Source organism: Prionailurus bengalensis, chromosome A2, assembly GCF_016509475.1.
Source record: "Prionailurus bengalensis isolate Pbe53 chromosome A2, Fcat_Pben_1.1_paternal_pri, whole genome shotgun sequence".
NCBI classification, from domain to species: domain Eukaryota; kingdom Metazoa; phylum Chordata; class Mammalia; order Carnivora; family Felidae; genus Prionailurus; species Prionailurus bengalensis.
In genome coordinates, this window is record NC_057348.1 from 69,120,336 (window position 1) to 69,134,636 (window position 14,301).

Sequence of the window (14,301 nt, forward strand, 5' to 3'; positions counted from 1 at the left end):
TGATTCATCTAAAATGCAGCCTGCCCGTAGCAACTATATCCTTCCATAGATCTGTGACAGAAATACAGTTTCTGACCCCACAGAGCAGCATCATTCAAATCAGCTACCTATAGAAAGCAGATCCAGGCCCTTTGGCTAACTAACCTTGGTATCACCTGTGAGTTTAGCTCATTAATGCTTCTGCCTTTCCACTTCAGATAATTATTTCCTTAGATAGATTTTTCAAATATGTTGGTGCACCAAACCTTCCTGAAATGTTCTTTGACAGCATCTAATTTCTGGGGCTCCTGAGGTTGAGTGGGTCACCCACCCCACTCCGCTCCACCCCCACTGGGCTGAAGCAGGACCTTCTGTACGCCCTTCTTCATTAGAAACATCATCTCCACCTGCTTTTCCCCTTCCCAGAAAAACAATCAAAGCACGTGCCCAAATTTATTTTTTATTTTGCATACATAGGAAACAGGACCCTATCAAAAGAGAACAGAAAAGCGAAAGAAGCCAAATGTTGCAGAGAGAACACAAGCACAGATTGGCTCCCGGTTTACTCCTAACCACTGACTCTCTAAGACATCAACACGCCAGGAGCTGGACTCACTCCGGGAGGGGGACACAGTCCACTGACGGCACAGAGGAAATGAGAATGGCCAGGAAATGTCACCACAAGTGGAATTTCTACACACAGTATGGGTGTTCACTGTAGCAGGGTTCTCATCCAGGTTCAAGGGAAAATGAAATTTTTCTTCACAAACACAGAATACAAAGCGGTTGAGCACTACCTAAATCATCCAGTCTCTGAGATCATTTGCTATCAAAAAAGATAAACAAAATTAAGTCATGGATATTTGGGTGCCTATTCAACTGCACCCGGATCCAATTCCAGGGGCATCTCTTACTGTGCTTATTTAAAAAAAAAAAAAAAAAAAAAAAAGGGAAGGGAGAAATTCAAACTAAAAGTGCAAAACGAATGACCTGGAGGAAGAGGAACCTTCTGGACCCCTGTGGTTGTCCTTGGTTGTAAACGGCAACGTTGTGCTTTGTTGTCTCACTTGAATCCAGGACTCCAGTGTGGGGAGGAACTGCAGTCCGGGACAGGAGTTCGGAGGTCACAGGAGGGTGGCTGAAAGACACCAGCAGCAGCATCTGTGTTTATAAACTGTGTTTCCAATGGTGTTCGTGTGGCTCCAAGCGTTTCCTGTGGAATTCCCTGGGAGGCTGGCAGACTCTCCATCTTTAGAGGGAAGGTAAGTCAGAGCCGCCGCTGCGGCCCCATCCCGATTTCACGCCCTCCCCTGATACAGAGATCCCAGTAGGAAAGGGACTCCTGGTCTGGGGGACTCAGCATCCACTGCAGCAGGATGTTCCCATGCTCAAGTTCAATGAGTAACAAAATTGCTCAAGTTCAATGCATAACAATTTCGCAAGAGGCTCCAATTAGCTCATTACAAAAATAAGCCCCTGCCCCCCACCCTATCCCACTACTAAACACACACAGGGATCTACCCACCTTGGCTAGGCTGCTCTGCCTTCCTATACACAACCGGTCAGATCTCAATCTGGGTTTAAACGCACTGTCAGCATCACTAACTGCAGAGGAACAGGACCTCCCTGCATCCCGGTGACTAGGGCTACTGTTGGATCCCAGGGTGAGATCTGTTTCTTAGCCAGGATTTGCATTTCCAACCACATCTTCTATTCTAATGTTGATTTAGTTGTCAGTGAGATCTATTCTGTACTTTTTGAAGAGATCTTCCTGCAGTCCTGGGATTTTGCATTCCTCTTTTTTTTCCAGCAAGCTTTCCCCTTGTCCGACACACACTTCTGCTGAGATCAAACAAACCACTGCAGGGGCCTGCTGCCCCAGGCTCAAAACCGCCGGCTAGACCCTGCTGGGATTCCTCTCTCCCAGGGGTTGATGTGACTTCCCAGCCAGATGTGCCTCTCTGCTTTGCAAATGTCCATCACAACCCACTGCCGGGGCTGCCTCAGGGAAGGGTGTGGAGACCTCTGGTCATGACAAAGCCAGAGGGTGGCTGCCAGTCCGAGAAGACACTCTGAGTCTGACCTCAAAGGACAGGACTCTCTCTACAGGAGTGTCCGCAAACTCACTAAAAAACGGGGAAACATTTTATTTCTGCCAAGTCAGACCAAGAGCTCATAAAATGCAATGTCCCAGTTTGAGGCAGAGAGAAATTCCTCATAAACTTAAGTAACTTTCCTTAGTCATTTTCAGGTAAGTGTAGACATCCAACTTGGCCGGATTCTGGATCCTGTCATCTTGAGGAAGAGAGCTCTTCCAGCCCTGGCTGTGCAGAAGGGCGGCCTCCCTCATTCTTAGGAAGTAAACGGAGATAGAAAGTGCTAAGAAGTTTCTTCTACACCACAAGTCTAACGGCTTCTTGAAGAGGAAGGCCCACAGGACGAGGGGCTCAAAGAATGGAGCCTGTGGGGCCTCGTTTCCACAAGCTGCCTGCTGTGTACCTGGGAGGAAGCTGTCAAGGCTAGCAGCGGTCCCTTCCGTGTGCTCACTTGTGTTCTCCTGCACACACCAGCCCTGCCTTGCCTCATCCTCCTTAGTCTCTTCCCCGAGGATCTAAGGTGTCAACCCTTGGGGACTGTCCACACTCTGCCAGAGCTCGGATTACATCAGAAACAGAAGTAACAGAGGAGACACAGGGTGAATTCAAATATTGGTCCTCCATGGAACACTTGAAAGGGGGCTGTGCTTGATTTGAAGGTATCAAAGAGGAATTTGCCCTTAGTGGCTCAGAAGACAATTCCTGGAAGCAGACATTGATGGGGACAGAGAGGTGGAGTGACAGTGCCCCTCCCTGTTCCCCTGTGAGGTCGCACAGGCAGGTGACCCTGCTACTTGGCCTTCACCACCTGTTCATATGGGGGCGGGGGCGTATTGCAGTAAGAAGGGGGCGGTGGGTAGGCTGTGCTTCCCTGGGGTGAGTTGGGTTGGGCCTGGAAAGCCATCGCCATAGCATTCCCGGCAGGATTCATCCCTGGTCCTCCAGGGTCCGTGTAATATGGCAGCCCCGGCTGCTGGGCCCCTGAAAAGACAGATGAGCGGATGTGAGACAGCAGAAAAAAAACCCACTGCCCATCACGGCCAGGGCATGGCCAGGCTGAAGGTGCCATGGAGAACCACCACGCCAACAGTTCACTCGGCTGCCACGTATGGAGGGCTAGCATGCCCAGATATGGGGATAGGTGACAAGCACGAGCCCCGCGAGAGTCCCTGGCCTCATGGCACTCCTGCTGTCCCAGGGTGCAGGCGGATGAAAGGGCACACACAGACTCACCAGGCTGGCTATGCGACGGGACAGACAGTAACGGGATCAGGCATGTTGGGGGTGGGTGGGACTCCAGTGTCGCTAAACCAGAGCCTGAGTGATAAACCAAGGAAGCCCTGCACAGAGCTGGGGAGGCATGTGCTGAAAACTTATCCGCAGACCGCCCCGTGCACACTTTAGAGTCAAGAAAGCCAGGCAAGTAAAGTAGGCCAGCTTGCAACTATCTACCGCAGGAGGACCGTGGTCTCCTGACTCCTGGCTAGAATTATCGCTGGCAGCTCCACAAACCCCTTGAGAACCCAGTTTGCTGAGGTACATTCTGAAGTGTGGTCTCCATTCCCTTCTGCTGGGTTAACATTTTATCAGGGTGGCGATTACCTGTCATCCGGGTGAGCCCAAGTTCATGGACAGGGAGGCAACCTATGGGAGCAGAAGCCGGAGGGGCGGGTGGATGCATCTACGGAATCTATTTGTCTTTGGCATTGCCGGAAGAGAAGCTCTCCAAGGGCAAGGCTACGGGATGCAGGCTTGGGTGCAGGACACGGTATTGTGGAGAGCGAAGAAGGAGACAAGAGGGAACAAGCTGGCCACCCTGTCCCAGATCTAGCCGAACTCTCATTTTAATGGGCAGAAATATTTGAGCTGCTGTTGTAGAGTCTATTTTTTAGATATGCTTACGCTGATCATGTTGATAACACTACAGAATACTGAATATATAAATAGAGAAAAAAATGTGAGCTTTGGGTATGTCCTGGGCTAGGCTAATTTTGTGGGTAGACTCAGGTCTATTTGAGTTAGGCCTCATTTAAGCCATAAAGATACTGGGAGTGTCAGTGAAGTCATCCCTGTATGCATATTGATTGGGTAGGGCAACCCCCACCCTCCACCTTTCCCCATCCCCCACAAATCTGTCTTGCCACAGTTTAATTGAATAAAGGTCAGATTACTGGGAGGATGCCCAGGGTGTCAGCAGGAGAGCAATAAGTCACAAATGCCACCTTCATCAACTGCCACCTTATCTCACACCTGGATGGCCCAACAGACAGCACCTGCTTCTGTCGGTACATCTCCCACACGCTTGGGATGCATTTGTTTACAAGCCCGTGACCAGCCATGACCAAGAGTTTCCCAAGGATAGAGATTATGACTTCTTTATCTCTGGACCCCTGTATGTTTTATGCAAATAAAAAGTTGCTTAAAGATTTTAAAAAGCCAAGCAACTGTTTTGGTTTGGAAAAGACCAGATGAAAGTCTTTGACTATGAGGGCAGGAGAGGAGGAGAGAATGGGAGGCTATAGGAGAAAGAGAGGGCTCAGGGGAATGAGAGGTACAGGAGAAGGAGGGGGGTACAGGGGAGAGGGTGCAGGGGAAAGAGAGGGTGTAGGAGAGAGGGTTCAGGGCAAGGAGAGGGTGTAGGGGAAAGAGCATTCATGGGAAAGAGAAGGGTGCAGGGGAAAGGGGTGCAGGGGAGAGGGTGCAGAGAAGGAGAGGGTGCAGGGGAAGGAGAGGGTGCAGGGGAAGGGTAAGGCCAATGAAAGCTTCATGCTGGGCCTGCTGGAGCTGAGGCAGCTTCCAGACTCCTGTGTAAAAGTGGGAATAAAAACATAGATTTGGTTACCACCACCCAGGAAGAGTGCAGGGAGAGAGAAAAGATGGCTGAGAAGAGAACCATAGCAAAGACCAACGTTCAAGACAGAACAGAACACAAAGCATGGAAGGTGGAGGAGAAGGACGCAAAGGAGACTGGGGAGAAAAAGCGTCACCCAGTGAAGCAGGGGTTGGATCATGGCAGCAAAGGGAAAGGAGAATCCTTAAGGAAGAAGTGACTGGTACTTTCCAATAATGCCTCACAGAGGTCAAAATAAGAACTGCAAATTTTCAGTGGATATGGTTGGTATTTGGGAATTCTCATCAATAGGTAGTTTTAGCACAGTGACAGGCACAAACTGCAGTGGGGAAAAGGCTGTTCAGGGGACGGAAGGAGACAACTAGAGGAGGGGGTGGGTGGTAGCTAACAGGGAAGCAGGAAGAAGAAAGACGTATTTTTAAGGATGGGAAATGCTTGTGGTTGTTTGAAGGGTGTAGGGACACGTTTACAGGAGAGAGAAAGGATTTCCAGGAAGAATATAAGCTCAGCGAAGGCAGGGACCTCATAGGTCTGGTTCAACATTTGCAGCCCACTGCCTAGCAAAGAGCCTGGTGCACAAGAGGGCACAGGTTTGTTCTGTTGAATGTGCAAACAGACCTGTACAGGCAGCAGCTATGAGAAGGAGCACAGGGGGACCCACGGTTGCGTGGGAAGAAGTGGGGTGCTCCCAGCAGCAAACCTCTATATGCAGTGAACCTGGTGCTAGGTTATTTGAGCAGAGAGATTCCCAAATCCTCAGAGAAGAGATGGCCACAGATGGTAGCAAAATAGTGACAAGGAGTGACAGAGCCCACTGGCATGGAGTTCAATGTGAAAGGGACTTTACAAACAAGGGTGGAAGCCAGGTACCATCTCTTCACCCTATGCAGGTGGGACACGGGAGAAGAGAAATAGCCCTTCGGGACTGAAGGCTCATGGCAGATGGTGCAGTCAGAAACAGAGAATTCTGTGAAGAAGCTGGAGTTACAGGAAGACTGTTTCTACGCTAGTCGGAGAGGAAAGGATTCAGAGAGGTAAGTTAGACAATGTCAGCCTCACAGCTGCCCCTTCTGTTTCAAGCATTGAGCATCTGCAATACCATGTCTATTACATTTGTATTACATGTATGTACACAAGGGTATGCATACATGTTATATGGGTATGGTAGGGGGACAGTAAGGGGACAGAAACGGGATCTGATAGAATTTTATACATATTCTTGAGGACACAGAGGCTCAGGAAGATGGAGTAACTTGCCAAAGCCCCACAGCTGATATTTGGAAGCACCAGGATTGAACACAAGAGTGTACTGGAAAGCCTAGTCTCTTTCCGCTGGGACAAGTGTCTCTCACAAGAGGGTGATGAACGGGGGGTTGGAAGTTCAGGCTAAAGAGGGATGGGAAAACCAGAGAAGACTAGTGACCTCACGGGCTTACATTGTGGTCTCCATCCTCCAAATCAAGGGCTTGACTAAGAACTGTCATGACACAGGCTTCCCACCTGGGCTGCACTCTGATCCCTGGCACATCATCTTGTCTCCAGAGAACTGAAGTCACTGCATTCTTTAATGCCATCATCTCTTCCCTCATTGAGAGTCTCAGCACGATTTGAGAAGGGACTCTAGATTCAGCAAAGGTGAGTAAGAATATCTTAAAGACATCAGTTGACAGCAGCTCATCCTAAGTTGAACCATCCCACTTATGCCGAAGGATGGTCTGGCGGCCAAGCCTTCTTAACAGTGATCCTGTCACAAGTCAACTGAGCTGGGCCAATCTTTACTTGAGATGCAGAAGAATCTGGCTGGCAGCAGAGACTGGAGTGAACATGCAGGGAGAGGGGGAGATAGCCTCAGGAAGACCATGTGACCCACGAGACGTGGAAAGCTTACCAGCCCCAGGCTGTCCCAATTCCCAACAGCTTCCACGTGTCTTTGTAATTACCCCCACTTGGAGGTAGCCCTCACGAGTTCCAGGGCTCCTGCCAGCATTCTCAGTTTAATCAGAGCCCATATCCTGACTTCCTACATCCATCTCCTCAAGGTTTAGGCAGGTCTCTCAAACCTGCCTAAAGAGGAGGCACGCAGTTCAACCTTTCCACTATGACTCAGACTTCCTATATTTATTCCTGCTCTTGGTCGAGGTCGCCATATTCCCCAGTTCACTCACGGGACTATAAGCTAAGTTCTCTTATGAGGGATAACAGACGCTCCATAATCAGGTTCTTACCTACCTCAGTCTTGTTTCTTACTGCCCTGCCTTATTCTTCCCTTCCTAACAAGAGTCTGGTTGCTTGTATCCTGCTCACCTCTTCCCTGACCCTCACCAAAGAGCATCTCCTGGCTGTCCCACATGCAGAACACTCCTCCGTCTCCACACCACCCCGATCCTAGCCTCTTGTGTGGCTAAATCCCACTTGTCTTTCAAGTCTCAGACCAGAATCACCAACTCCAGGAAGCTCCATCTCACCGCCTGCCCCTCCCTTTCTGGCTGGATTAGGTACCCTGTCTCCTTTGCCTCCAGAGCAGTGTAATTTTCTGAGCCTCCTGCACATGAGGATAGGCTCATTCATCTTGGAACCCTCAGAGCCCAGAATGGCACTTGGCATGTGATTTTCCGTAAATGTGTGAGATGAACGGCTGAAGAGGGATGACTGGTGCCGTAGCTCTGGACTTTGTCCCCGCTCTGCTGTACTAGGCACACTTGGCAGTTTCCTAAGAAACACTTATTTCTGATATGATAGGAAGAAAAGGCTGTCCCAGCTCCGCAAGCCTGCACCAACCCTGCCCATCACTCCTGAGGACAGAGGCATTCAATGATGACCTGAATTCCCTGTCACAGGCCATGGGGCTGCATCGGGCTGTGTATCTGTGCATCAGGGCCACTCACCCTGGAGGATAATGAGAAGCACTGGCAAGTGTGTCCTATGTATTTATTTATTAAAAAAAAAAACCTTTTTTAATGTTTATTCACTTTTGAAAGTCAGAGCATGAGCGGGGGAGGGGCAGAGAGAGACGGAGACACAGAATCCAAAGCAGGCTCCAGGTTCTGAGCAGCCAGCACAGAGCCCGACGCAGGGCTTGAACCATGAACTGTGAGATGGTGACCTAAGCCGAAGTCAGATGCTTAACCGACTGAGTCACCCAGGCGCCCAAGTGTGTCCAATTTAATTGGCATTTTTTATGTTAACAGTAATAGCTCCTGGATATTGCTGGGAATTAGGACGGGACTGAAATATTGGAGTTGGAGAGGCACTTGGAATATTAAAGAAATAGAACAGATAGAAGGTGGATAAATTATGTATTCGTCAGGAATATGAACCCTTGGGTGAAAACACTTGACCAACACATGGATGGAACATGCTGGAAAGAGTGTGGTGGAGGTGGAAGGGCAGCAGGAACAGAGGATAGACCCTCACTGAGCCACTAAAGGCTCCTGGCCGGGTAGCGACGCCAGCAGACATTTGCTAGATCTCTGCTCTTTTGGCTAAAAGAGTGAGTCCTGACAAGACACTGACTTGGTTGACCATTCAGGTTCCCATGGAGAAGAGAAACTGAGGAGACGGACTCAGTTCTGACTCATCTGCATAAGGGGCAAAAGGAACACTTCACTGTATGTGTGAAAACCAGAGAGAGAAGGCCAGGCAAGAACAGGTATGTGTCCACAGACTTGAGAGAGGTGATTTCAAAAACATTCCCCAAAATGTACTCGTGATTCTGTGGCACATAACTCTGGAACCCAAAGCATATTTTGGCTAATCAGGGTCCTCTGAGGATGATGGCTTTTTCTATTTCTGTAAAAAATGTCATTGGGATTTTGAAAGGGTTTGCACAGACTCTGTAGAATGCTTTGGGTAGTACTGACATCTAAACAATATTAAGTCTTCCAATCCATGCACGTGGGATCAGTTTCCATTTATGTATGTCTTTTAAAATTTCCTGCAGCAATGTTTGTAGTTTCCACTGTACAAGTCTTTCACCTCCTTGGTTAAACTTTCAATTATTTTATGTTTTACTGCTACTGTAAATGGAATTTTTTTTTAATTTCCTTGTCAGATCATTCATTGCTTATGTATAGAAATTTAACTGATTTTTGTGTTGACTTGTTTCCTGATACTTTGATGAATTCATTTATTATACCTAGAAGTATTTTTTGTCAAATCTTTAGAATTTTCTTTTTTTTATTTATTTTAGAGAGAAAGAGAATGTGTGAGTGGGGAAGTGGGGCAGAGGGGGGGGAGAGAGAGAGAGAGAGAGAGAGAGAGAGAGAGAATCTCCAGCAGGCTCCACACTCAGCGTGGAGCCCAACCTGGGGCTCGATCCCATGAGCTGAGCAGTAATCAAGAGTCAGATGCTTGACCAACTGAGTCCCCCAGACCCAAATCTTTTGAATTTTCTGCATATGAGATCATATCATCTGAAGTTTTCTTTTCTTTATTATTATTTTATTATTATTTTTGTGTGTGTGGTGTCTTTGGTTTTGGTATTGGGGTAATGCTCGCCCTGTAGAATGTATTTGTAAGCTCTCCTTCCTCTTCCATTTTTTGGAATAGTTTGAGGATAGGTATTAAGTCTTCTTTAAATGTTTGGTAGAATTCACCTGTGAGTCCATCGGGTCCTAAGCTTTTATTTGTTGGGAGTTTTTTGATTGATAATTCAAATTCATTATTAGTAATTGGTCTGTTCAGATTTTCTATTTCTTTGTGACTCAGTTTTGGAAGATTATATGTTTCCAGGAATTTATTCATTTCTTCCAGGTTGTCCAATTTGTTGGCATGATTTTTTGTAGTATTCTCTTATAATCCTTTGTATTTCTGTAATGTCAGTTGTTACTTCTCCTTTATTTCTGATTTTATTTATTTGGGTCCTTTCTCTTTTTTTCCTGATGAATCTGGCTGAGGGTTTACCAATTTTATCTTTTCAAAAAACTGGCTCTTGGTTTCCTTGATTTTTTTTCTATTGTTTTGATGAGGTAGTTTCCTTCTTTAAAAAAATTTTTTTTAATGTTTATTTATTTTTGAGAGGGGGAGAGGGGCAGAGACATAGGGAGACACAGAATCTGAAGCAGGCTCCAGGCTCTGAGCTGTCAGCACAGAGCCTGACACAGGGCTCGAACTCACGAACTGTGAGATCATGACTTGAGCTGAAGTCAGATGCTTAACTGACTGAGCCACCCAGGCACCCTGAGGTTATTTCTTTCTATTCCCCATTTGTTGAGTGTATTTTATCATAAAATGGTGAATTTCATCAAATGTTTTTTCTGCATCAATTGAGATAATCATGTATTTTTTTTCCCCTTCATTCTGTTGATGTGGTGTATTATACTGACTGATTTTTTATTTGTTGAACAATCTTTGCAATCCAGGAGTAAGTCCCATTTGGTCATTTAAAAATACTGCTGAATTCTGTCTGCTTGTATTTTGTCGTGGGTTTTTTCATCAATGTCTACTGGGGACAATAATCACCTGTAATTTTTTCTTGTAGTGTCTTTGTCTGGCTTTGGTGTCAGGGTTATTAATGCTGGCCTCACAGAATGAGTTAGGAAGAGTTGCTTCCTCTCCAATTTTTGGGAAAGTTTGAGAGAGACTGTTAATGGTTTTTCCTTAAATTTTTGGTAAAAATCACAAGTGAAATCACCAGGTTCAGGGCTTTACTTTGTTGGGAATTTTCTGATTACTGACTCAATTTCCTTCATAATTATAGGCCTATTCAAATTTTCTATTTGTTTGTGATTTAGTCTTGGTAGATTGTGTGTTTCTGGAAATATGTTCTTTTTACCAAGCTAATCCTTTTTTTTTTTTTTTTTTTTTTTTTTTTGGTGTACAACTGTTCATGGCACTCTCTTATAATCCTTTAATGTCTATAGAAGGTAGAAATGTCCCTACTTTCATTTCTTTCCTCCCTCCCTCCCTTCCTTTAAGTAGTCTTCATGCTCAGCACAGAGCCCAGTGAGGGGCTTGAACTCAGGACCTGAGATTAAGATCTGAGATCAAGAGTTGCACACTTAATTGGCCAAGCCACACAGGCACTCCTACACTTTCATCTGATTTTAGTAATTTATGCCTTCTCTTTTTTCTTAGTCCATCTAGCTAAAGGTTTGTCAATTCTATTGATCTTTTTGAAGAACCAATTTTTTATTTATTTGTCCTTTTACTTTTCTTCCTTATTTCATTTAGCTGTTATTTTTATCATTTCCTTTTTTTCTGCTAGTTTTGTGTTTAGTCTGTTCTTCTTTGTCTAGTTCTGTAAATTATAAATTTAGGTTGCTGAAGTCTTTCTCACTTTTTATTCTGTGTATAGCTATAAAGTTTCTCTTCCCTTTAGCATCACTTTTGCTGACTCATAAGTTTTGCTATGTTTTGTTTTTATTTTCATTTGTCTCTAAGTATTTTATAACTTCCCTTGTGATTTCTTCTTTGATCCACTGGTTGTTTAAAAGTGTGTTGTTTAATTTCACAATTTTGTGAATATTCCATTTTTCCTTTGGTTAGCAATTTCTAACTTCATCATGTTGTGGTCAGAAAAAATACTTTGTATGATATATATTTTGTTAATCTATTGAGACTTCATTTGCTGCCTAACATGAAGTCCACCCTGGAAAATGTTTTGTGTGTATGACTGTGTATTCTGTTGTTGGGTAGAGTATTCTGTATGTCTGCTAGATCTAGTTCATTTATTTTGTTCAAGTCCTCTATTTCCTTATCTTCTGTCTGATTTTTCTATCCGTTATTCTCCAACTATTATAGTACAACTGGCTATTTCTCCCTTCAATTCTGTCAGTTTTTGCTGTATTGAATTTTTTCTTAATATAGAATATCCTTTGTCTCTTAGGACTTTTTTATTTAACTTTATTTTGCATGATATTAATATAGCCACCCCTGCTCTCTTTTAGGTACTGTTTGCATGGAATACATTTTCTTCCTTTCATTTTCAACCTGTTTGTGTCATTGGACCTGAAAAAGTCTCTGGTAGACAGCATATAGTTGGATCATGTGTTTTTATCCATTCTTCCAATCTCTTTTGATTGAAGGGTTTAATTCATTTGTATTTAAACTATTCACTGATAAGGAAAGACTTCTGTTCATGCTATTTGTTTCCTATATGCCTTATAGTTTTTCTGTCCCTCATTTCTTACATTACCATCTTTTTTTGTTTTCAGTTGATTTTTTGTAGTGAAATGCTTAATTCCTTTCTCATTTCCTTTTGTGTATATTGTATAGCTATTTCTTTGTGGTTACTATGGAGATTATATGAAACACTTTAATGTTAAAACACTGTAATTTGGGAGCGCCAGGGTGGCTCAGTCGACTGAGCATCTGACTTCAGCTCAGGTCATGATCTCATGGTTTATGAGCTCAAGCCCCGCATGAGGCTCTGTGCTGACAGCTCAGAGCCTGGAGCCCACTTCAGATTCTGTGTCTCCCTCTCTTTCTACCCCTCTCCTGCTCTCACTCTGTCCCTCTCTCACACACACAAAAAAAAAAAAAACCAAAAAAAAAACTTTAAAAAATTTTAAACACTGTGATTTGAATTTATACCAGCTTAATTTCAATAACATACACAAATTCTGCTCCTTTACAATTCTGTCCCTTCCCTTTCAATGGCTGATGTCACAAAATTACATCTTCATATGTGATGTACCCTAAAACATAAATAATTATTTATTTTAAATGCATTCATCTTTTTTTAAATATGAAATTTATTGCAAATTGGTTTCCATACAACACCCAGTGCTCATCTCAAAAGCTGCCCTCCTCAATACCCATCACCCACCCTCCCCTCCCTCCCACCCCCCATCAACTCTTGAGTTTGTTCTCAGTTTTTAAGATTCTCTTATGCTTTGACTCCCTCCCTCTCTAACCTCTTTTTTCTCTTCCCCTCCCCCATACTTCTGTTAAGTTTCTCAGGATCCACATAGGAGTGAAAACATATGGTATCTGTCTTTCTCTATATGACTTATTTCACTTAGAATAACACTCTGCAGTTCCATCCATGTTGCTACAAAAGGCCACATTTCATTCTTTCTCATTGCCACGTAGTATTCCATTGTGTATATAGACAATTTCTTTATACATTCATCAGTTGATGGACATTTAGGCTCTTTCCATAATTGCATTCATCTCTTAAATTATATAGAAAACAAGATTTTAAGTTACAAACTGATGTTACATTAGTTTTTACACTAATAATCATTTTTTCTTTAAATTTATTAGTCTCTTAAACAGTGTAGAAAACAAAAAGTGCATTACAAACAATAGTTACAATAATACTTTTTACAATTGCCAAGGCATTTACCTTTTCTGAGATGTTTATTTCTCCATATGGCTTCGAGTTACTCTCTAGTGTGTTTTCATTTCACCTCGCAAGATTCCCTTGAGCATTTCTGGCAGGGCAAGTCTACTGGCTGCAAATGCCTTCAGCTTTTGTTTATTTGGCAACGTCTTAGTTTCTTCCTCACTTTTTTTTTAATTTTAATTTTTTAATGTTTATTTATTTTTGAAGGATACAGAGACAGAGGTGAGTGAGGGAGGGGCAGAGAGGGGGAGACACAGAATCTGAAGTGGGCTCCAGGCTCTGAGCTGTCAGCACAGAGCCTGACGTGGAGCTCAAACTCACGAGCCGTGAGATCATGACCTGAGCCGAAGTTGGACGCTTACCTGACTGAGCCACCCAGGAACCCCAGTTTCTTCCTCACTTCTGAAGGAAAGTTTTGCCCAGATACAGGGTTCTTGGTTGACAGATTTTTTTCTTTTAGCACTTGGAATATATTAGTTCATTGCCTTCTGGCCTCTATAGTTTCTGATAAGAAATCTGCTTATAAGCACTATCAACAATAGCCAAAGTATGGAAAGAGCCCAAATGTCCATCGATGGATGAATGGATAAAGAAGATATGGTATACACACACACACACACACACACACACACACACACACACTGGAGTATTACTCGGCAATCAAAAAGAATGAAATCTTGCCATTTGCAATTATGTGGATGGAACTAGAGGGTAGTAAGCTAAGTGAAACTAGTCAGAGAAAGACAAATATCATATGCTTTCACTCACATGAGGATATTAAGACACAGAACAGATGAAAACAAGGGAAGGGAACCAAAAATAATATAGAAACAGGGAGGGGGACAAAATATAAGAGACTCTTAAATATGGAAAACAGAGGGTTACTGGAGGGGTTGTGGGAGGGGGGATGGGATAAATAGATAAGGGGCATTAAGGAATCAACTCCTGAAATCAATGTTGCACTATATGCTAACTTGGATGTAAATTAAAAAAAAAAAACTCACATTAAAAAAAATAGAAATATGCTTACAGTCTTATTGAGGATCCACTGTATGTGATGATTCACTTCTCTCTTGTTGCTTTCA

General features: G+C 44.0%; 1 protein-coding gene across 1 annotated transcript in view; it reads right to left on the reverse strand.

Moving 5' to 3' along the window:
* Positions 1-426: 426 nt before the first annotated feature.
* VOPP1 (VOPP1 WW domain binding protein) overlaps positions 427-14,301 on the reverse strand; it is a 111,406-nt gene continuing 97,531 nt past the window's right edge. The window contains exon 5 of the mRNA XM_043588488.1: positions 427-3,056. Within this exon, the coding sequence (XP_043444423.1) occupies positions 2,866-3,056 (191 nt within the window). The 3' untranslated portion in view covers positions 427-2,865. The remainder of the gene's footprint in view (positions 3,057-14,301) is intronic.